General features: G+C 43.9%; 1 protein-coding gene across 1 annotated transcript in view; it reads right to left on the minus strand.

Annotated features, from left to right (window-relative positions):
- The window catches only part of URB1 (URB1 ribosome biogenesis homolog), a 39,536-nt gene that overhangs the window by 11,655 nt on the left and 5,321 nt on the right, over nt 1–22,560 (minus strand). Inside the window, exons 6-26 of the mRNA XM_079321237.1 lie at nt 21,420–21,505; nt 20,302–20,427; nt 19,492–19,622; nt 19,003–19,198; nt 18,421–18,558; nt 17,873–18,046; nt 17,140–17,275; nt 14,771–14,893; nt 12,581–12,693; nt 11,649–11,768; nt 9,318–9,434; nt 8,550–8,688; nt 7,685–7,855; nt 6,568–6,764; nt 5,799–6,023; nt 5,093–5,272; nt 4,066–4,927; nt 2,977–3,178; nt 2,610–2,787; nt 1,429–1,487; nt 1,091–1,284 (exon numbers count right to left, since the gene is read on the minus strand). Coding sequence (XP_079177363.1) covers nt 1,091–1,284; nt 1,429–1,487; nt 2,610–2,787; nt 2,977–3,178; nt 4,066–4,927; nt 5,093–5,272; nt 5,799–6,023; nt 6,568–6,764; nt 7,685–7,855; nt 8,550–8,688; nt 9,318–9,434; nt 11,649–11,768; nt 12,581–12,693; nt 14,771–14,893; nt 17,140–17,275; nt 17,873–18,046; nt 18,421–18,558; nt 19,003–19,198; nt 19,492–19,622; nt 20,302–20,427; nt 21,420–21,505 — 3,867 coding nt within the window. The remainder of the gene's footprint in view (nt 1–1,090; nt 1,285–1,428; nt 1,488–2,609; nt 2,788–2,976; nt 3,179–4,065; nt 4,928–5,092; nt 5,273–5,798; nt 6,024–6,567; nt 6,765–7,684; nt 7,856–8,549; nt 8,689–9,317; nt 9,435–11,648; nt 11,769–12,580; nt 12,694–14,770; nt 14,894–17,139; nt 17,276–17,872; nt 18,047–18,420; nt 18,559–19,002; nt 19,199–19,491; nt 19,623–20,301; nt 20,428–21,419; nt 21,506–22,560) is intronic.

Consider the following 22,560-nt stretch of genomic DNA (forward strand, 5'->3'; position numbering starts at 1 on the left):
AACTCTGTCCTCTGGGGTACAAAAATTATCCACCTCTGCTCTGTAACTAACTGAGAAACAGAAAATAGAACTCATGGGGTTCCTCAAAAGCAAACAGGCTGGCTGTAGCACACTCAAGACTCGACTATGGATTTCTCTGCTTCCAGTATCTGAAAAGGCCTGGGTTTTGACCCTAGTTATGTGCAGGAATAGAAAATGCACGTTAAAACTGAAGAGCTCCTGAAGCACCAGCTTGAGTGAATGCACTTGTGACACCAAGCTTCTGGAATACTGCAGCTGGCCTCAAAGAATCCATCCTGCCGATCCACAGAAATACACTCTAAAGGTAACACGCGTACAGTAAGCAGAGAAATTTATTCCTTATTTTTCATGTCACTAAACTGGTGATTTCACAAGATTTTCTCTTTTCAGGTGTTTTAAAACTTGAAAGCTTGTTTATGTGGTGCTCATCAAACCACAAAATTCGTTATCAACATGCTGCCCTGAGAATTTTTCCCCTTTGTCTTTCAACTACTGCATCTCAAACCCCTGTACAGTGGAGAAAAGATGAGGTCTATGTAGAGTAGATGTGGCTCAAGGTCAGGCAGGATTTCAGCTGCCAGTGAAGAAGAAACCAAGCCACTCCCACAAATGAACTAGCATTCAATTTATATTCCTCGGGAAGGATACTCCTCATGAAAGGTTACAATACGAAATACACATATTTTAAATTGTCATTTCTGATAAAACTTGCAGAATCAAACATCACAGGACCCATGTGCATTTCAGTGATCTTACACCAGCTACCTCAGAGAAACCCAAAGCATCAATCCAAGATTCCAAGTGGGTCAAAAATACCAGAAAAACAAACAAAAACCCAAACCAAAATAAAAACCCAAACCCACCTTTCCAGTAGTTTTAAAAGCAGCATGAAATGAATGTAACATTTGGATCCAAGCAGAGGTAAAATTTAAATGCCAATATTCTGGAACAGTTAATAACTCTGCAAGTATTTACATAAGTGGGTGTGTTGCTGGATGGAGAGATCACAGCCCAGAAAAGACAAGATTGGCTGTATTTAGTATAGGAAGATGATGATATTAAAAAATACCTCTTGTCTGGATCTTCGCACCATCTTCTTCTACTGACCTCAGGATGGTTGACAAAAATAGAGAGTGCTGTGTGACCATCATGTGAAGTTTGGAGAGCCTGACTAAGCTCTGGCTAAGTGAGGACTCTTTCTTGTATAGTAACTGGATGGCAACGTTCAGGACCTTCAGAAATGTTTCATCTCTGTAACGGTACCTTTGGGAGGAGGACCACAGAGAAGTCAGGTCCCAACCAAACCCAAGGAAACCTGCTTGAAATTAAAAGCTGTTTAAGAAATGAGAACTTGGCCAAGAAAAGGAACTCAATAAAACCAAAACAAATGAATACGAAAACACTTACTTGAGTCCTGTCTTCACAAGGCTGCACCAGTCATCTGGGTCCACTTCTTCAACCACACACTGTGTGCAGCAAGGAAAAGCAGGTGTTGGTTCACATTTGGCACACGGAGCCTCTACAGCTCAAGGGACACACTAAGAACATGCAAGCCAAACACTCATATGGGATGACTGGAGGTTAACAGGGAAAAAAACTCTTGGATACAACAATCCTAACTCCTGCTTCAAAGGAAGCTGCAAGCGTTTTGCTGGTCTGGGAGCAGGGGAGCAAATGAGCTGTATGGAACTAGAAAGCAAGCTGGGCTGTAGGTTCCAAAAACCCAGTGGCTCAATACTCTTCAAACTCCCAAAGTGTGAAAGGAACCACAACTTGACAAGTCAAAGCAAGACTGGGTACCAGCTTTTTGTGTGGTTTAACTAACAAAGCTTTGCAGGTGGCAAACAGTGGCTGGGGTAGGTGCTCCTTACAACTAATGAGCTCTGAGGAGCTGGGAACCACAACAAACCAGTCAGGCTGGAGAAGACTGACAGCTGCACATATCAACAGTCCTGGGAATGCAGGTACTGACCTCACCAGGCTGGAAACACCCTCAGGATGGGATGGACACTGTGAGGTGGCCCCAGGACCTGCAGAGTCAGACAGGTCCTATAAGGGAGTCTCAGCAAAAGCCAGTGAGAAGGCAAAGGCATTCACTGCTCAGAGACCTTCAGTATTATGTGTCATAGGGATTTGTGTTTACTGAACTCAAACCAAAAGCACAGTACAGAGGGAGCAATCAAGTAGTGTTCCTCAAGATCTATGTCTGTATTTCTGTTTATGATCAACCACATTTTTGCCCCAGACTTCAGACGGCATGGCAGGTGGGTCTTGGCAGAACTATCTCTATCACCTTTTTTTAATTAAAAAACATAATAAAACGTAATGACTTCTTACTCCTAAATACCTCAAACGCCTGTCCTTAAAGCGGATTCTTACCAGAAAGCCATCATCAAGAGCATGAAACTGCTTCACATAAAAAAAGATTCTCAGGACTAAGTTAACTCTGCAAAAGCTATTAAAAGCCCATGGAGACCAGATTCTCTAAAACACGAAATCAAGCCCAATCTATATTTACAAAGTCTGCAACTGTCCAATCACACATATGCATACAGTCCCACTGTGGCAAAGCAGAGAAGAAGTCTCACCAATAATTCCTCTAGCCTCAACAGCATGGACCTCTCCACTTCTTGCCTGCCTTCATCTCTACTGCTGCTGTACATGGCAACTAATCCCTTCATGCAAGCTGACAAGAGACGTCTCCTCCAGGAAAGCAGCTCCTCTGGGTTTTTAAGCACTCTGGATATGGCATCTGCCACAGCCCAACTGCAGAGAGATAATTATTGATTTTTTTATTAATATTTTAACTTGCTTTTGTGTATGTTAAAGATGTCTTGCTGCCAAAGTGTAAAGCAACAGATCCTCTGAGGAGAGGATGTTGTTACTGCCCCCATTCCCATCACAGTGCTTCCCAGGACAAACGTGCCCTGAGGGAGGCAAGCACACACTTCCCACCTCTCTTCATTCCCTGCTCTCTCCAGAGCAGCAGGAAGCAGGTCCATTAGATTGTGCAGCCCTTTGCTTTCCAAAGGTGGCAACAACTTAGAAAGAACTTGCAGTTTCACGGAGGCCTCGTGTGATGCTGCAGCGTCCTGAACCGCAGTGCAGAGCTCCTTCCACAGGGCTTTCCTCAGGACAGGCGTGACAGCCGAGACAACTGATGGGAGAGCAGAGGGCACAGGTTCCACCAGCTGCAGCTGCTAATCAACAACACACTAATCCCAAATCACTTTCTAATCCAAGCAGTCTACTCAGTTTGTAGGAAACGATGCTACGGCAGCTCCTAATCTGTTACGGAGAAGTGCTCCAGAGAGGCTCACTTCTTTAACATCTGCTACCTCCCAGGCTGCTGACAAGGTCTTATCACTGCTTGACCTTGTAGGTAGAGCTACAGCCCCAGTCAGCCCATTTCCATTGCTATTTACATTTCTGGGCAACAAGAGAAATGAAATTCAAGTGATCCTGTTCTATTTAGTTGAATCCTAACTCATCATTTGCTGGTAGAGAATTTAACACACTTGTACATAGCTGTAATGCTGCTGTGGGTTTAGAAAGTTCTGGACTGCCAGCTTAGCACAGCATTACTGTAGCCAGCCCACTGTTGGATGTTTGTTTTAGAAATAAAATTTTTGGACTCTGCAAAAGTGAAAGCTCAGGTTCTGCAAAAACCATCCGGCTGTGGCATTGCACACTCCAGACACTGTTCTATCCATGCCTGAGCGAGAGGTTTTACCTCCTCTACTGAATGAGGAGAAGCACAATGACAGATTCCCACATTCACTAAGTATTAAATAAGGGCTTTAAAAGAGAAATCTGGGCAGCAGTAACTGTAAGAGCACTTGGCTTCAGTCTAACAGGCAAGCCTCAGAACAGCTCTTCACCTTTAGCGCTGCAGAGGTACGTCCAAGACAGTCACTAGAGGTCAGACATCCAAGTCTTATCACCTTTATCTGTGCTGTGAAGATTGCCAGCCCTTAAGGCCAGCAGATCCTGCACAGGGAATGTGGCTCCTGCATCACTGGCAGGGCTCAGAGGTGCCTTTACCTGCGGAAGGTCGGCTGAAACCATCCAGGTCTCTGCACTGCAAATACACGTGAATGAGCGGAAGAAAGCTCTCCATGTGCTTCCTCAGGTACTTCCCAGTGGCACTGCTCAGACACCAGAGCTCAAACTGCAGCAGGTGAGTCCTGGAGTGCTGGATCAGCATGGCCACAATGGCCAGGGAGGTGTGTGAGCACTGGGCAAGACAGTGAGCCTGCACCTCGACACCAACTGCGAAAGCCAGGACTGGCTCACTCTGGAGAGCCTGAAGGAAAACTCGCTCCAAATCTTTGCTGGCCGATGCTGACATCAATTTCCCCAAAGCCTGAACGTGCTCTGCGGACAGCAGAAGTTCTCCTTGCTGGGGATGTCTTTGGTAGCTGTCTGTAAGGAGCTGCACCAAGATTTGTCCATAGAAACTTAACTGTTTCCCTATTTTAGGGGATTTTTCAGATTTCTGACAAGTCAAGCTGTTCTCAGGAAGTTGCAGCATGGTTAAAGTGATCTCCTTCAGCTGAGCTGCAGTCATGTACATGTGCAGCTCCTCCAGAGCCTGCAGCTGGTGAGACTTCCTGGGATAGACCTGGCTTCTGTTCTGCCCCACAGTCTGCAGCTCTTCCAGGACACTTTTGGTGATGGCTTCGAAATACTTGGACAAGACGTGTCTGTGATCCCTCGTGATGCTCTGCAGGACGGGGGCGCCTGTTTTCAGCAGCTGGAGCACCCCAGAATTGAGGTGAGCTGACAGGAGCTTCACAGTGACAGGGTTCAGACCAGGCTGAGGAATAGAGCGCAGCTCCAATGCCAGGAACCAGCTCTCCAGTGTAGGATGTCTGAAAATCGAAGTGAGTGTATCCTCCAGGGTCTGCAACACACAGAGGTAACAGTGTCACTGAATGGATAATCAGGGTGCAGGGTAAAAAATAAACTCTTTCATCTGCCTATTTTCCACAGTTTATCAGTTACAGTTACTGAACATGAAATTGTCTACTAGCTGGCCAGAGGATAAGAAATACTAATGAATTGGTACCTTGTCATTTGAAGACACTTCTGTCATCAGAGACTCCTCATCCACAAAGAGATCCACATCAGCCTGATGCTCTTCCTGTTCCTGCTGCTGCTCCAGCTTTATTTGATTGGCCCGGCACAACAGAATGCACAGCAGGTCCACACAGAGGTCAACAAGTTGAGGACCCAAAGTTTTACCCAGCTATAAAAATAAAGACATCTTGGAAGTGTAGAAAAGAGGATGGGAGCAGAAGGGCAATTGTACAACAGGAATAGGAGTTTAACTAAGAATTACTTAGATTACAACCTCTTCTGGGAGAGGGAACCACTTCCCTATGTAGAAACCTGATTCTAAGAGGCCTCAGGCTGTCAAATAAATAGTGATAGAATTTCAATTATATTGTGACATTTGGAGGTACACAGGCCAGCGAATTTTACTCTCTGCAAAGGCTTCTTAGGGAGACCCAGGAGCTGGACTAAAATCTCGAGTTTATTTGCACTCACACCGATCAGCAAGGCGACCCATGCAAAGTAAATCCTCAATGATTAGAAACGACATTTGTTTACAAACTAGGTGCAGTTTTGTATGGTGCTGTGTAGCCTCAGAGACAAGTACAGAAAAAAGAGCTACAGAACTGGAACCTAAGTTTTAACAGGCAAGTCATTTGTACCTTCTACATGAAAATAAAGCAAACATAACCATAATATTATTACAGTATTGCTCTTACACTGCTGAAGTTCTCCACTGTGGATTTCAGGTACAACAGCACGTGCTTCACTCCCAACAAAAGCTGGTCAGGTGGGAGCCAGGAAGCCAAGTCTCTCAATTTTGTCTGAACACCACCTTCCAGTAGGGTATTGCTTCCTCTCTCATAGGCTCTCTTTAGCAAAGTGGTAAATACAGAATCCAGGGGCACAGCAGGTTCCTCGTTTACCTCCTCGTGATTTGTAAACTGTTTAAAGTGAAAAAAGCAAAAGAGAAAAACGATGAATATGAAACAAAAATCTCCTCAGCTACCCATGTTTTGAGATGAGCTGTGGGCTGAACCCAGGGCGAAGCTCCAGGAGCGCAAGTGTGCAGTCCTGCTAGAACAGAGCCATCCAGCAGTGCCCCCAGGGAACCTGTAGTGTTCACTGCTGGCCTTAGAGAAAAACACCAAAGCCAGCCCGGGGGGCCTGTGATCCCCAACCCAGCCAGGGGCAACTCCAGGCACTCTGAACTGAGGCCACTGTATGCAGCAGGCTCTGCTGTGCCCGGTGAGGAGCCTGTGTACGACCCACCCCTGAGCCCTGAGCCACCTCCCAAACACCACAGAGACCTCTTGTGTCATCAGAGAAAAGCCCTGCAGCAAATCTGTGTCCCAGCGTGATCAACAAGAAATACAGAATTAGCTCGATATAGAAATGCTCTTTCTGATGGAAATGTGACCTCTATTAGCTGTGAGGGTTTTATAGGAATACTGGCTCAAGAATGCAGTGACTTCAGGTATTCCATACCACAGGTTCCTGAGATTGCTTGGGTATCCAGAGTTTATAGTACTGGTTAAACTGGTAGAGCTGAGGATACTTAGCAGTTTCCAGGGACTCAAGATCTTTATCATAGAGCTGGAACATCAAGCAAAGAGCAAGGGGTTCTCTCTGAGAGTGCAGGAGCTCAGTGAAAACAGCAACAAGGTACTCCACTATGTGTGCTCCTAGAAAAGCAAAAACAAATTTAGCTATTGACCTGAGCAGACACTGGGGCAAGCCTCCTTACCTTGGGCATTGGCAGCAGCCCACAGAGCATCATTCAGAAAAGTACTGAGTAAGATCAAGAAGCGTTTGCAGTGACCTAGACAAGAGTTCCTGACCACTGAGGAATCTGAAAAAGCCTCCACACATTAGTTCATGCTGAAGTAAATAACCCATCCTCACTGTGCTGTGCTAAGCATGCCTGTATTTTAACAGGAAAAGCCCCCTGCCAAGCACCACCTCAGAGAAGAACTGATGTGTCATGGGAGGGCACACACGCCAGTTAACACATACAAGTTTGACAGAATTTTCTTTCAGAACTGGGACTTTCAGTCCATCCCAGGTGCTACTCGACCGCCAAATACACGCAGAGAACTTAGTGAGGTTCTGTGGGGTTGGCAAATCCTGCTCCAAGCCCAACTGATGCCCCTGTGACTTTCTCAAGGAGCTGGTAGAACTTTGCAATATTTGCCACCAGAGCTTCATTGCTGAAGAAGCTTTCTCTGGAAAATGCATCCATTTCCTACTTAACAGCACAGTCCTCACTCCCAGATCTCAGGAAGAGCTGCCCACAGCCACTGAAACCACCTTCCTCTCCTGATCACCTCACTGTCCTAAAAACACTGTGACAGAAGCCAGGTGGTCCATGCAGGAACAGTGTCTCTTCTCTTTAGGGTCAGGGAAAAAGGGCAGAAGCACCTACAGAGCTTCAATGCCTCTTTTGAGGAGGAAACACCATGGATCTGCACCCCCTTCTGCTTGCAGGGAAAATTTCACCTCAGGTAAAAAATTATAAATGGTAACAAAATTACTAAAAATGGGTAAAAACGATGCCCCTTTCACTCCACTGGTAGAAATGACAAGACACCAAAAAAAAGGGTACCTGTTCCATTTTCAGACTGAAGCAACAGTATATTCCTGGCTTCTAATGCAGCAGGGACAACAGCACTGAAGGGAAATGTCTGGATAATCATGTCTTCATTTAAAGAGAACCCAATTTCTTCATCAAAGCCATCACTACCCTCAATCAGGACATCCACCATATCCAGGACATCTAATAAACGAAGAAAAAAAATCTAAACAGAGGATCCAGACTAACAGGAAAAACAGAGGTAGAATGCAACACTGCAGGAATACAAGGTATCTTTTCAATTTCTCAAAAAAGAAAAAAACAAAAAAAGGATGAAAGCCACATTTGTCACACAATACAATGCTAAGTGCAACACAAAAATCACAGCTGAACCTTCACTCTGCCTTTCAATGCTGCTGTCCAGCACAGCACAGAGAAGCTGTGGCTGCTCCTGGACCCCTGGAAGTGTCCAAAGCCAGGCTGGACATGGGCTTTGAGTATCCTGGGCTACTGAAAGGTGCCCCTGTTCATGGCAGGGGATGGAACTGGACGAGCTTTAAGGAGCCTTCCCACCCAAACCATTCTGGGGTTCCATGATTCTGTGAACAGTCCCAGGCAGAAGGACTAAATTTCCATTTTAGTTTGAAAACCCTGCTGCAAGAGCATGAAGAGACACTGTTAAAGTGGCGTGACCACATCAGAAATTACTTTCAGGGGGAAAGCGGCTACTTTGCAATTCTGACTTCTACTTCTGATACCAAGTACAAGTGGAGGGCTGAATCCTGGAGGGTCCTTACTTAACAGGATTCCTACAGTTACCCACCCCCAGTTTGCTGATTAGGGCCAGAAAATGCAGCCTCAAGTGATGGAATTCTGTTGCTGATGGGTTACCACATACCATCAATGTGAGAGACAGGGATGCTGATGTTGTCGGAGTCCTGTTTAAACACAGCCACCTGGAGCACGCTGGCTTCCTGAACCAGGTCTGCTGCCTTATCCGTGTAGGGGTAGGGGTTTGTCACCAGCTTCAGCAGGATCTGTCAGCAGAGGTGGAGACAAAGGTAAGTGCCCCGGCTGGCAAGAGCAGGGGAACCACGCGCTCCTAAGAGTGACCATGTGCTAAAAGGGGTTGGAAGCTGGGCAGCTTTTAGAAGGACAACTTCCTTATCACTTCTGCAGGATTTTGTCTACGGTTCCTGCTCTACACGGGACACTGTAGAAAAAAAACAGTTCACTGCAATTTGGCATCTAGATTGCTACCACCAACTGAGTAACTGGGGAGAGAACACTGGAAGTGAAGCACTGACCAAAGAGTAAACAGGAAGTGTCACCTTTCCTTGTAAAAAAAAAAACATTTACTGAGGTCTGATAATTCTGGCACCTAAAGAGGAGATAAAAGCTACCCACATGTACAACAGTCTACCCTTCCACCAACAATGCTGTAATAACAGCTGATCTTTGGACTTCTTTTTCCTACAAATGATTTTGCTGTCCTCCCATTCAAGACAAGAAGGATGCCACCTCTGCATCAAGAATCCCAAACAAGGCTTTTCTCAGAATTCATTCGCTTGTCTTTGACAGGTTTCTCAACAATAGCAACAAAATCTCTAGTTTCCACTAACACTATTCTTTGCATTGTTTATCCAGTTAATTTGAACACTGTTACCCTTTCCAAAAACTGAATCACTGCTTCCTTTTGGTCTTCTTTTGTCTTATCTAGGTGTTCCAGCCAAACTGAAAGTTCCTTCCACGTGTACTCAAACACTCCACTGTCACGTAAAACCTGTCCAGGAAACAAAGGAGGTGTGCAAATAAACCTCAAAACAGCTAAAAGACAAAACCCCAAGAGATCAGATCTTTTTGTATAGTAACTTCATGATTCCTTCTTTTGGAAAAGAAGAGCAGGTTGATGAAAAGAAGTGTCTGCTACTCTCCTCACCCCCTCAGCTCAAGAGGCCATAAAGGACAACAAAAATCCCACTTCTATAATTTTTGGAAAGCAGGTTATACTGCTTTCAGAGGGTTGTACATATTTATATCATCACAGGCAGTAAAACAAAACAAACAAAAAAAATGGCACCTTAAAATAGCCTGTAGGGGAGTTTTAGAAAACTACTGATCTAACAAAGGAAAATAATTGCTAAATTAAACCTAAATCAGGCTACTTGTACTTAAAACAATCAGGCAGATAGATAAACAGACACATAAATGAGCAGTGGGTTGTGACCACAGCAAGGTCCAGGGAGAACTGCAAGTTGCTGGGGGTGGTGAGGTAGACCCAGAAGTCCCACAGCCAAGAGACAGGCTTTGCCATATCTAGAAGTTTCCCCCCACTTTCCTGCTCTCTAAATTCAGGCCCTGAGCGAAGCACATAAACTTACCGACCCTGAGCTCCAGCTCTACAAGGAAGAAAGGAGGAGGGAGCAGAGGAAGGAATTGTAGTGACACCATGGTTAAACTCCCTGCCCCCAACTCGCAACAAGAGAGGAAACCTTGCCCAGCTTCCTGACTCTGACACCGACTCTGAACGACTGCCCTTACACAGGATGAACCTGTGCCTTTGCTCCTCTCCACACACAAAATTAAAGGAAGCTATCACAACTCGTTTGTTCTACATTTACTCTGTGTACAACACCAGCAGCTCTAAAAATAACTGTTGCTTACAGCAATCTGACAGGGTAATTCATTCAAATGAAGAAAAAATGAAGGAAAAAGGACTCATTATAATGTAAGTGACTATTTTTGGCACAGTCCTGAAATAGAAATGCACTTGCAGCTCTCACAAAAACAGGCAGGAACAGAATGTGAAATCCAAAAACAAACCTTCAATAACATGGCACTGTGCAGAAAAATAAGTCTTTACCATTTATTTTTGGCAGCCTTTCTGCTGACATAACTGCCCTAACTTCCCTGTTCCTGCACTCCCTTCAGCGAAAATGCAAAGGACTGAAGTGGAAAGTGGACAGAAGAACAAGTCAAGCAGTTCACGTTCCCACCTGGCAAAAGAATCCAAAACAACCAGAAAAACAGCACATTTTGAGCAGCTTTTGCTTGAGACATTCAGCACTGGGAGACCAAGTGAACCTGCCTTTAACCCCTTGCAAGGATCAAGGGCAACTAAACCCAAATTCAATCACTGTAACTTTGGTCCGGACTGAGTATTACAATGGCACTCTGTGACTGGAGCTAAATGCAAAGATTCAATGCACAAAGCTGGGTACAAATTTGTGTGCCATGAATACTGCAGGACACTGCATGAGAAGCCCCGTCCAGGGCCAGTTCCCAGTTCTTGGGTTTTCTCTTGGCAGGAAGGTTTGGCTGCATTTATTCCTAATGCAAATCTCTACCCTTTCTGAGATAACTAAAGGATGTCCTCTTTTAATAAGGTGCTAAAAACAGCAGCCTCTGGTGTCTCGTGGACTTGTAGCTGACCAGTTTTTCTGAAAGTCAGATAACTAATTTAAATATACAGAAGGGGATTTTAATTAATTTCTAAGACAAAAGCACTCCTTGCATCAAAGTTTGTATCAGACAGTGACAGAGAAGACTACTCTGCAGGGCCAGAGCAAACTAGGTAAGGCTTATGAAAGGCTGCAGTGCTGAAGCAGAGATTAAATAAACATTGATAAAAAATAAAAAGTAATCTCTTCTTGATCAATGTCAAGACCTTTGCAGGCACAAACTGCACTGATTTATTACAGTATCAGAATTAATTCAGCTTAGGGGGGGTGCACCAACATTAAAGACATTTTCCTTACTCTTCCATCATCTACTGCAGGGAAGACAGTTCACAGCATTTATTTATGTAAAATATTTCATTAATAGCCAGTCATCTGACAGCAAATTCTGACAAAGTCACAGGAAACAGGAAAGGAGACTCTGTTGACCACACAATCCTGCAGCAAAGGTAACTGCTTTAAGAAAAAAATTTACAATCCTGAAATTTCAGACCGGTGGGATACAGTGAATATCCTGATATTTCAATTCAAAATCTTACCTTAATGATTAATTTTTTGGTGGAAATTTTCAGATGAGAATGGCTAGTTGTAACAAACATTTTCATCAGTAAATAGAAGACTGATTTTTCACCAGATATCTTCTCTGTCTCAGAGATATCCTACAAAAAAAAAATTAAATTCTTCTGTTACAGAAACACTGTACAGGACTATGTTGCACTGAGACTGGTATGTAAGATAAGAATGTTATTTTATAGACCTGCCCAAAAATCCCAAGGCCAGAAAGAAATGGGATAATTTGCACTACTCTGCATTCAAGGAGCCAGGATCATTGTACTCACTCGTGACACACTTTCCTGGAAAGTGGAAGAAACCTCAACAACTACAAGGGCCCAAGACAAAGCCACTTCTCTCATCAATCATGTTTTACCCCCCAGTCATTCCACACCTGTCCCTGTTAACTACACTTCATGGGTATTTCCTTCTCCTCAAAGCCAGGTCCACTCCTTTCTCCTGATATATCAAGCAAACTCTTGACAGAGCTCTTATTTTACAAGCCTGCAGTAAAAAGGAGAGCTGGGGTCCTGATGGTTTCTACTAATTATGGAGAATACTAAAAAATGTTGGAGTCTTCCTTGGGAAGAAGTGGGACGGCTCCCATTAGTGGCTCATTTCCCTGGTCTACAACCTCAGGCTTTCCAGAAAAGTGGAAACCAACATATCCTCACTTGTGCTCCTTTCCAGAAACACAAAGAGCCACAGGAACCTTCTCCCGTGTTCATTGGGGAGGCAAAAACTGTTGTCCTTGTTCAACTGAGAAGGGATTTTCACTACTGCTAAAGACTGCAATTCCTGTTGCTTTTACAAAACTGTCACTGCCCAAAATGAGTGGACTAATTTAAAACTAGCCAATACCGGATGGAAAGATTTGAGAACAAGAAGCCAAGGAAACAAACTTGAATCAGTCTCTTACCTGTACTCTGAACCAGGCAAATTTGTTTGCAGGAAGTTCCAAAGCCACTTTCAGGATATGGTGCTGCAGAAGAGGAGGGACCTCCTCCCGCATGCCCTTTTCAGTGACTATACCTGAGGGGTGAAAGCAAGAAACCAACTTCAGTTTGGTCCATCTTCCAGAGAGCAGCAGAGCACTCGTGTTCTATGGTTTAAAACACAACCGTGAGACAAGCTGGCAATTGGCAGATCTTCATATCATGGGATCTCCAGACACACTTCGACCAAGGATGGACAACCCAAGGTGGGAATCCAGCCCTCAGAGGGAGACTGCATCACCTGACCCCAGCAGAAACCATTGGTCCTGCACAGGAACATATAGTCTCTTCTGTCAGTATCAGCAACCCTGAAAAGCTGTGATCTGCAGGCAGCACAAAGGATGTAATAATAAACTGGAGAACAAAATATAGAATTGAAGTCAACAGGAAATCTTAGTACTTTTACCACGACGATATTTGCTCCAGACAACGGAACTTCACACTCATGTCTTTCCCTGCATCACTGTTATCACCAGCACAGGCACAATCACTTCTTTTCTCCTGTCACAGGTGAGGGAGGTCTTGCACTGCAATTCAAACCTGAGCTGCCCACCCATGACCTGCACTGAGTTACACAGGGACATCAGCTGTACAAAGCACTGATGCCTGAGCAGGATCTTTGGGGTCCACATTACAGAAACAACAATTTAATTTTACATTTTAAACAGTCACCACCAAGGCAGTCCAACCTTAAGTAACACCAAACAATAAAATTTCACCAGCTATTTAAAGAACATGTTGCTACAAGGTAGAAAAACATGATGCCTTTGATTCATGTTTCCATCCGAGTGACCAGAAGGAGCAACAGAACTCTTACACTGACACATCTGAGAAAACAAAGCCTCGTGATTCTTTTACACTATAATCATCATCTCTCTTCAAAATCAATACCCAGGCTCACTTCATTTCATTTCGTTGAGAATGACACTTTATATTCCAGCCTGTTCAACTTTATTACTCCATAATGTACCCAACAGACCCACGAAGAGATTTCTGCCTCACAAAAATGTGTCCTGCCTTTTGTCCACCTTGCAGTAAGCAGACAAGTGCAAGAAATAAAGGGATAAACAGGGTATGGGACCTGCTGAGTCACCAAGAACAAAAATGAATTAAGTATGCTTTGACAGAGGGAGAAAAACCTCACATGTGAGGCCGTTGATTTAGAGAGAGATTTTGGTTAAAGTCCCTTTTTCTCTAATTGAAGTTAATTAAGGCATTTACATAAATCCCACCCTTACACATCCCAGGCCCTGCTTAAAACACACAGATGGCTGCTCAAGCCAGGTGGCCCACAAGCCCTGGTGGCCCACAGAGAGCAGTGGTGCCCAAACAACCCTTTGCTTTCTCCCTTGGTCTCAGCTGTACATGGCTGTACCAACTGGACCACAAGCAGCACTGGGGGACCTTCCCAAATTTGTCAGCTTCTTTTTTTTTCCTGTGATTTTGCTCATCACCTCCTTAATCATCCATGGAAGCCTCCTCGCACTTTTTTCCTATTTCTTCCTCTTCAGAACTCACAGCTTGGAGGAGGTGGTCCTTGGATATCAGCCAGCACTCTAAGGCCTCTCTGCCCTCCAAGGCCCTGTCCTATTGGACTCTACCAAGGCCAAATCTCTATTACAAGATTTTCAGAGGACACTGGCAGACTGGGAGGTGCTGTTCTTCACGCCCACTCCCAACTTTCTGTGAGCCATTATGTTCAAAAAACTCTTTATCATTGCAGATAATAAGAGTTTGGAAACAACTTACTGACAGTGGGTTGACAGAGGGGTAGAAGAAACCTCAGTAAGAGCTGAAGATAAGTGCTCCTCAGAAAGATTAGAATTCAAAGTCCATGAAGACCAAACACTTCCAAGACTATGACACACAGAGAGGAAGACTGAAGGGAAACTTAGTGCTGACAGCTGGGTGTGGCAGAGCAGCTATGGAATTTAACAGTGCCAGAGCACCACAGAAACAGCAACAGTAAATGCCAACACAATGGAGAAACTAAAATGGGATACTTTTAGAAAGCAGTTCTTTATCTCTACAGAAAAGCAAACATTCCCTTCTGCTATGGAAGTGGTAAACAGCCAGAGAAAACAGTGGAGGAAATACAAATACCCATCACATACCTTTTAGCAGCTTGCTAAAATCAAAGTTGCTCCTTGCTACCAAGTGGGGCACGACCTTCTGATAAAGACATATGACCTGAAGCAGTGCAGCTTTCAGAAGTAGCTTCTCAGCATCATCTGAACCTAAACAAATTGTTTTCATAATTAGTTTCTTCTCCCTTCACAGCAAGGGTGCACAGTGTGGCACCTCCGTTACCCAGCATGAGAATTACTAACTGCATTTCCAGCAGGCCTGACTAGCAAATGACCTGCTATCTTCCCAACAAGAAGAGAAAGACACCCAGTGCATCTCCAGTTCCCTCCCCCAGCACTCCTGTATGAACGCATTCCAAACTAAATCCACTTACTCAGTGCTTCGACTGAGAGCTGCCGTTTCCAATTTGACTGAGAAGTGCTCAAATGCCTGGAACCCAACCTGAACATCTGAATGCTCCCTGTAAAAACTGCACCAGTCCCGCTGCTGTTTAATTTAAGGCTGAGTAACAGGAAAATGTGAAGGATGCTGCTGATCTCTGGGGACACTACTTTTAGCTAATGTCAGGTAGGCTTAGCTGGGGAAGTGCAGTACAGCTTGTTGCAAATTTATTATTTCAGTTAAAACTTTTTTTTTTCTTTCCTTTTCCCCTTTCAAAATAATACTTTCTCAGTGTAAGCTCTTGGCCAGAGCCAGATAACAGATGATAGCTGTATGAGAGAAAGCTACTTGTTACCCAGTCATTAATGAAAGGAAGCAATGAAAGCACAGGCCAGAACATTTAACACTTCATTTTTTCCTGTTAACTTGGTCTCCCTTTGGGAGTTAGGAAGTAGTGAATGAATACCACGGATAAACTTTGTTTGCCTGAGTCTCAGCTGCCATTAGAAAAGAATTCTCTAGTGGGCACTATGCAAATAAATCTGTAAAAGGTAAACAGGGAGTGACACAGCATTACCACCTCAGAATGCTGAGGAACTACAGCTCCACTCCTACAGAAACTAGCTGCTCCACTGGTTTCCAAGCTTTGGACTGTCAGTGCTGACAACATTTTGCTGCCCAAAGGGAGGCACAGAAGGACATGCACTGAAAAACCTTTTGCTCCAGGAAGTCTCTCTGTGGAATAGACCCTGTGAAGATTTATCTCTAGCCTACAAAGAAACCTTCAAAGGCCATGGGCCAAGATGCAGACAACCCTGAAACTTCCCATTCCCTGCAATGGGACTGTGGAAGCAAGCCCTTCAGGGGGGACACTGGGTTTGAGAGAGGATAAATGAAGCCTACACTACTTCCCTTTCCCCCTCTTCCAAAACTCAAAGCTCCACTACTACCTTACATCAATACATGCATTTGGGTAGCTACAGCAACAAACAGCTAAAAAAATTACCTCCTGGTAAAATAACTTGAACAAAAATCTCTCAAAAAAATTATTTTTCAGGCTTATCAGTCTCCCTGCCAGTTTTTATTTTGTGGCTGCGAAACAACTACTAGCATGGAAAGAACAAGGGCATGAGGGCTGAGTTCTATAAGAGGAACAGCAGAGCCCTGCACCTGGGAAGGAACAGCCCCCTCCACCAGTACATTCTGAGGGCCACCCAAGTGGAGAGCAGATTTCAAGGGAAGGCTCTGAAGGCTCTGGAGTCCTGGTGTCAGGAAGCTGCTATTCCCTTTTTCTCAGCACTGGGGATGCCAAACCAGCAACGCTGTGTTCAGGTCCGGACTCCCCAGAACATGGAGACATTGGATAGAGTCCCAAAAAGGCTCACAAAAATGGTGAGGGGACTGGAACATCTCTCCTGGGTGTTCTCACTGGAGGAATGGCTGAGACAGCTAGGGCTGTTGAGAGGGCTTAGGGGCATCTTATCAACGCCTATGAACACCTGAAGTGAGAGTGCAAAGATGACTGGGCCAGGCTCCACCCAGAAGCACCCGGTGGCAGGAGCAGAGACACTGTCACAAAGTGGAGCACAGGAACACTCTGAGCACCAGGAAACACTTTTTGACAGTGAGGGTGATCGAGCACCCAGGCAAGGGGTCCCAAACAGGTTCTGGAGTCTCCATTCTTGGAGACGTTCAAAAGGTATGGACATGGAACTGGGTAACCAGGTTCAGGCAGAGACGATGTACAGAGATCCCTTCCAACCTCAGCCATTCTGATCCTGGGACATAAAAGTCAAACTGCTAAACCTTCTAGTAGCAGTGGCAGCCTATACGTTAAGCAGTATACTCAGGCAATTCTAGCAGCCTGAAGAACTAAACAAAGAAAAGGTGAGTAGTAAATATGCAAGTGACACCTTGATTCGGCTCAAGTTCGGGGGGGGGGGGGGCGGGGATGAGGGTTTTGCAACCCATTCCCACAGAGATAAGAAGCTGTAACTCCACCTGCTTTGCCTACCATGCTGGTCAGCAACTCCCGCTTCAGTCATGGAGACATCACCTTCCTTTTTCTCTGCTGGGCCATCGGTATGTTCTCTCTTTTGCTTCAGAAGGGACTGCCAGACAGCCACTAGATTATTCATGTCTGGTAAAACCTAAAAGCAGAAACAGTAAATTGCAGCAGCTCTCCTTTGTAAGACAAAGCTCCTGTGATAAATACAGCCCCAAACACCCAACAGGAAGATCTGCTGCTCTTCACAAATGTTGCATACAAGGTCAGTTCCAACCAGGGAATGACCTGAAATCAAGCATTCTATTTCCGCTTCTGCGGAACGCAAGTACTAGAAAGAGCATCTTACTGTAAAGGTTTCCTGTGAAAAACTTGAGTTTTCTTCTTCGTGGTATATTTTCAACTCAAGTGCTCTTTAGTCTAGTAACTTCTGAGTAACCTCTGCTGGCTGCATTGATTTGAACCAGGAAGAAAACTTGCTTCCTGCTCTTGGAAGTAATTTGCAGCACAACAGCCATTAATGTTACTAATCTGCCTCACCACAGAATTTTATTTGCATGCCATCAGACAGACATGTCAGGAAATGTAGGCTCCTACCTCACCATTTAATTCACAGCCTCCCCAGGATACCATCTCCTGGTTCCTGGGCTGGAACCACATGGGGAAAAAGTACAAAGGAGAGCAGTTGCCTACTGCCTGTAAAATGCCTCCTGTCAGCCCCCAATTGTCTCTTTCTTTCTACCTTGCTGACAGCTTCTCTGTACAGCTGCACAAACTCCTGCATTGCTGGTAGCGTGTAGATTTGTGACCTTCGCCAGGTGTCTTCACACAAACAGTGCTCAATGTTCCTCAGGGCTCTTCTCAGCACCATGGATACCAGTGACAGGATGCTGTGCTTCACCACTGTGCTGGGCAACTAAAAGAAGGAAGTGAATTAATGACATTTCAGTGATTCCTGTTATGCTTTGCACAGAATCTGTACTCTCCATGTGTGTTAGAATTGGTCAATGAATTAATTATTTGCTAGATCTTGGCTAGCAGTAAAGAATCCACAGATTACCAGTGTAAACCACTAGGGGACAGTGGCAGAATTGGTGCTTGTGAAAGGCACCTGGAATCAGTACCCATACTCATTTTCCAGTGCTTCCCAAAGCCAGATTTATGCCAGGGCAGACACTAAAAACACAAGCAATTAATCAACTTAAGAAATTTCTTAAACGATCACACACTAAAATCAAACAGTACTAACTGGGATGAAAAAGTCACTGAAATATTATAGATTGCTCGTACATTTAACCCTTTGCTGAGCATTATTTTATTGCACACTGCAGGGACTGTTGTTACCATCACCATAGACAGCAATCTGGGAAGAGGAATAAACTCTGAGCTCTTAAAAGAATTGGAGACATCTGGTTGAGCCTCATAGATCTGAAAGAAAAGAAACAAACATGTAAGCCCCATTGCAACAGCCCTGGAGATGACAGCTTTTTCTGGTGAGCATTTTACAGAAGGATTTGGACTTGTTGGAAGTAATGGCAACACTAGATGACAATTTTTATGCAAAAATGCTACTCAGCATCTGCCAGATCCTACTCAACTCAATGGACTCTCTGTACGCAACCAGCATTCTTTTGCAGGAGATTACAGATCCTACTTGCCCATTTTAAGCTAAACAAAGAGGCAGCGAAACACTCACAAAGGACAAAAGGTTTTTCTACCTGAGCTTTGATGTTGCTGCATCTCAAAAAATATGTCACTGATGTGATGTTTTCCACTGTTTCTTTCACCAACTCCTTCTTTCTCAGTTTAGTTTACATGTCTATAGAGCCTCCTGCTCTGAGCATGGCATTTTACCACCATCCATACTCTTACCTTCTTGAGTAACTTCATGTTGTCCATCCAAGCAGGTGCCACTCTAGGAACAAAGGAGTAATGGGTCTCCTTGAAGTATCTATTCAATAAATCTGGGCATACTTTGAGAATATTCACCAGGAGATCAGCAACCATTTCATCTTCTGTTGCAGTTCTTAAACCGAGCAGGAAGTGCAGAAGTACCACATTTCCTCCCCTGTTGAACACACAAAAAAAATATTTTACATAAGTAATCCTTATTTTGATACTTTATATGAGATGTGAACTCTTCAGATTGTCTAGCTGTTAATTGAAGGCAATGCCTCTCACCCCCCCTGGAATAATTCCAAGTGTATACTCAGAAGTAAGACATTAATTTACCTCCACGTTTTCTGCATGACAAACAGTGAATTACTACCACACATTTCAGGGCAGACACAGTAACTAGTGAGGGCTCTTTTGCTTCTAACAAAAAAATCCACATACAATCCCAGCTGCCCAGTGACTTACTTGCCAGAAGTTCCAAGACTTGGATCATGGAATGTTATGCCATGTTTCAGAGAGCAGCAGAGGTCCATCAAGAAACTATGCACAAGTTCTCGCACCACTGCTTTTCCCACCTCTTCAGAACCTTGAGCTACCTAAAAAATCAACAAGGAGTAAAAAAGTCATTTGAGATTTCCTATCACAGATATCAACTTCACTCTACATTTTATATGGCCCCTCTTAGAGAAATAGTATAAAAAAGTTTGGCTTTTGGTACAGATTAAGAAAAGGAGCTCAGGAATTGAAGGTCCCTTCCAACCCAAACCATTCTGTGATTCTACGGTTCCGTTCACCTTCTAAATCCAGAACAACTCAAGATGTTTATAGATGAGAAGACTCTTGACAGCTGTGGCTGGGAAATCATGAAGCTCATGACTTACAGGGACAGTCAGGAACTCTAAGAACTTAAAGATATTCAGAACTGAAACTCATGCTTAAGAAAGGGGTTTGGAGATTCACACCGCTCTAAGCGGACATGTACTAGATCTAGAAACAGATCTCCTCCAAAGGGTGTACGTCAGGATGGGAGTGGCAAGGTTGTAAGCACCTGGCAGAGGAATACAAGAGGGTAGACACAAAAGTGAAAAATCTGTAGCCAAAACCCAGTGAGAAGCAGTAGAAATTTGGGGGCTCACTTTGAATAGGCTCAGTAGATTCCTCTTTTTGAGCTCATCAAGCTCAGAGCAATTGGGAGCTGTTTCAAAAGCCATTGGCTGCAAGAGGAGGGGGAAAAAAGGCAGCACAAGGACTAAGCAAAGAAAGAAATGAGCAGACCTTTAAATCCTCAGGGCTGACATCAGTAATCCCATTCCAACGGTACAGTGAAGCAATGTGAACCAACACTTCTGCAGTGAAAAAGCGCACCTTCTGAGTTTTGCTGATATTTTTGTTATGAACCACCTGAAAATGAGAAAAAAGCCAACTCTTCTATTCATTGCAAGTTATCACAAAATCATGGCAAAATAGCAACACACTTCATTCTTCTAGTACACACAGAGCTGGGTCTCCTCACCAGGGCAGAAGAAAGGCTCAGACTGTGCTGTCAACACTTCTCATATGCTCCTGGCTCCACCTTGACCCTACACCAACCTCTGCCTACTGCAAATAAATTCTGAATGAAATGGAATAGACAGCGGAGGAAGTTTCTCAAAAGTTCTTCAGCTGTGTTTTACTGCTGGCTTTAATTCTCATTTTTCTTGCTAAGCTGAAAGAGTCATATAGTGTGCTGGGGTCCACCAATAATCTAACAACTCATGATGTATGATGCCCACACAGGAAAAACTTCATTTGAAAAATAAGTTTCAAGGAGGTCTATTTTACATGTAAATGGCAGCTTTTTTATTCTCCTCTTTTTGTGTTATTGCAACAGCAAAATGAAAGGACATTTTTGGCTTTAATTGGTTATTAATGAAAAGCCCGAGCTTGAGGCAGGCTCTAATGGCTACACCCTGAATTTGAAACTATTTTTTCTTCATTCTCTCAACTGTTCATCCAACAGCTTATGCAACATCACTCAGAACAGATATTAAAAAATCATCAATACTGGAGTCTAAAACATTTTAGAAGAAATAAAACAAAATACATCTCAGTTGCAGACACTCTACAAGCAAAAAGTGCATCTCAGGGAAGAGGCCGGGCTCAGAAGGTGACAGAGCACAGGAAAGGCAGCCACCACGACTCCCACACCTTTCAGCAATTCCTGCCTCCCTGTTTTCAATCCTGAGACAGTAACATAGCCAAGCTACCAACCTCCAACACACGTTATCAGTGACAGACACTACAGCAGCACACTGCCAGCAGCCCTAAGAACTGAACAGTGTGTGAGAAATCACTGCAGAACTGTTTCCAGCAGTGAGGAAAACAGAAAACATGAGACAACGGGTGTATCATACCTTAGTTCTCAGTGTGGAAAGTAGAAGATTGACAGTAGAAACTCTGTCTTCCTTTATTTCAGAGCGAAGAATATCTGGAATGAAATCTTAAAGAGGATATTTTAAATTTAAGTCAAAATGTGAAAGCTCTTTTCATACTAAAAGGCTTCAGGGAATTCATACCTATTCTTCTTCCATGTCACACTACTTATCTTGCTGTTATATTCCAGGATGAACCAAAAGGCAGCAGAGTTCAGAAGAATGATGTGCCTGTGACTGTGGTGATGAGCAAGTGATGCTGCCAAACCTACTCTGACCTTGACTGGCTAATTTGCCAACCTGCTGATTAACACTGCTACAGCATCTGTCACCTTTCAATACACTTTGGGCCCTGAAATACCATACTAAAATTCAAGTAAATTCATATTCTTCCCATTGAATTTGTATTTGAATTTGTGAACTTGTATTTGTTTCACTGAGTGATTCCCAAATGTTTGGAGGTTCCATCTCCAACCACATGCATCATCTTTTGGCTCGAACTCGGGGCTCTTACAGGGGAATATAAAAGCCAGCTGTACTGACTGGGCCAGGGTGTGCAATCCACGGCCTGAAAGAACTAAACCATTTCCAGCACCTAACGAAATCAGCAGCCCTGGGACAGCAGGAACTAGAGAAGTAAATAATTACAGCCAGTTCTCAGTCCCCTGCCAAAGGAGAAATGACCTGCTGCCAGTTAATGGCTTAAGGACTTTTCTTTAAGCATTTCTAGATCCCTTCTGAATTCTCTCATAACTTTACCAAGGGTCACAATGCACAGGGCAGAAAGGCAACTGAAGTACACCCTTTCCAAAAGAAAATTAATGCAACATATCCACTGTTAGTGTCTTATGAGCAAGCCTGGAGGCCATTCATTGCCTTTATGTATATTGACTCTATGACCTCAACCTTTTATATTAGATTTACCTTTTTTTAATCTCTTGTCACCAAAAACTTTCTATTTTTGCAAAGTTTTAGCAGATGGCATATTGTTCTCAAGCAGAAGAGGCTCATTTACTACCCTACCAAAGAAGTTCAAAGCTTTTCAGGTAATAAGATGAAAGAGATTGATTTTGCTCCTTATTAGTGGTCTCTACGTGATTTACATTTTTGACTAGGTCTTATT

This window comes from Erithacus rubecula, assembly GCF_903797595.1.
Source record: "Erithacus rubecula genome assembly, chromosome: 1".
Classification (NCBI taxonomy): Eukaryota; Metazoa; Chordata; class Aves; order Passeriformes; family Muscicapidae; genus Erithacus; species Erithacus rubecula.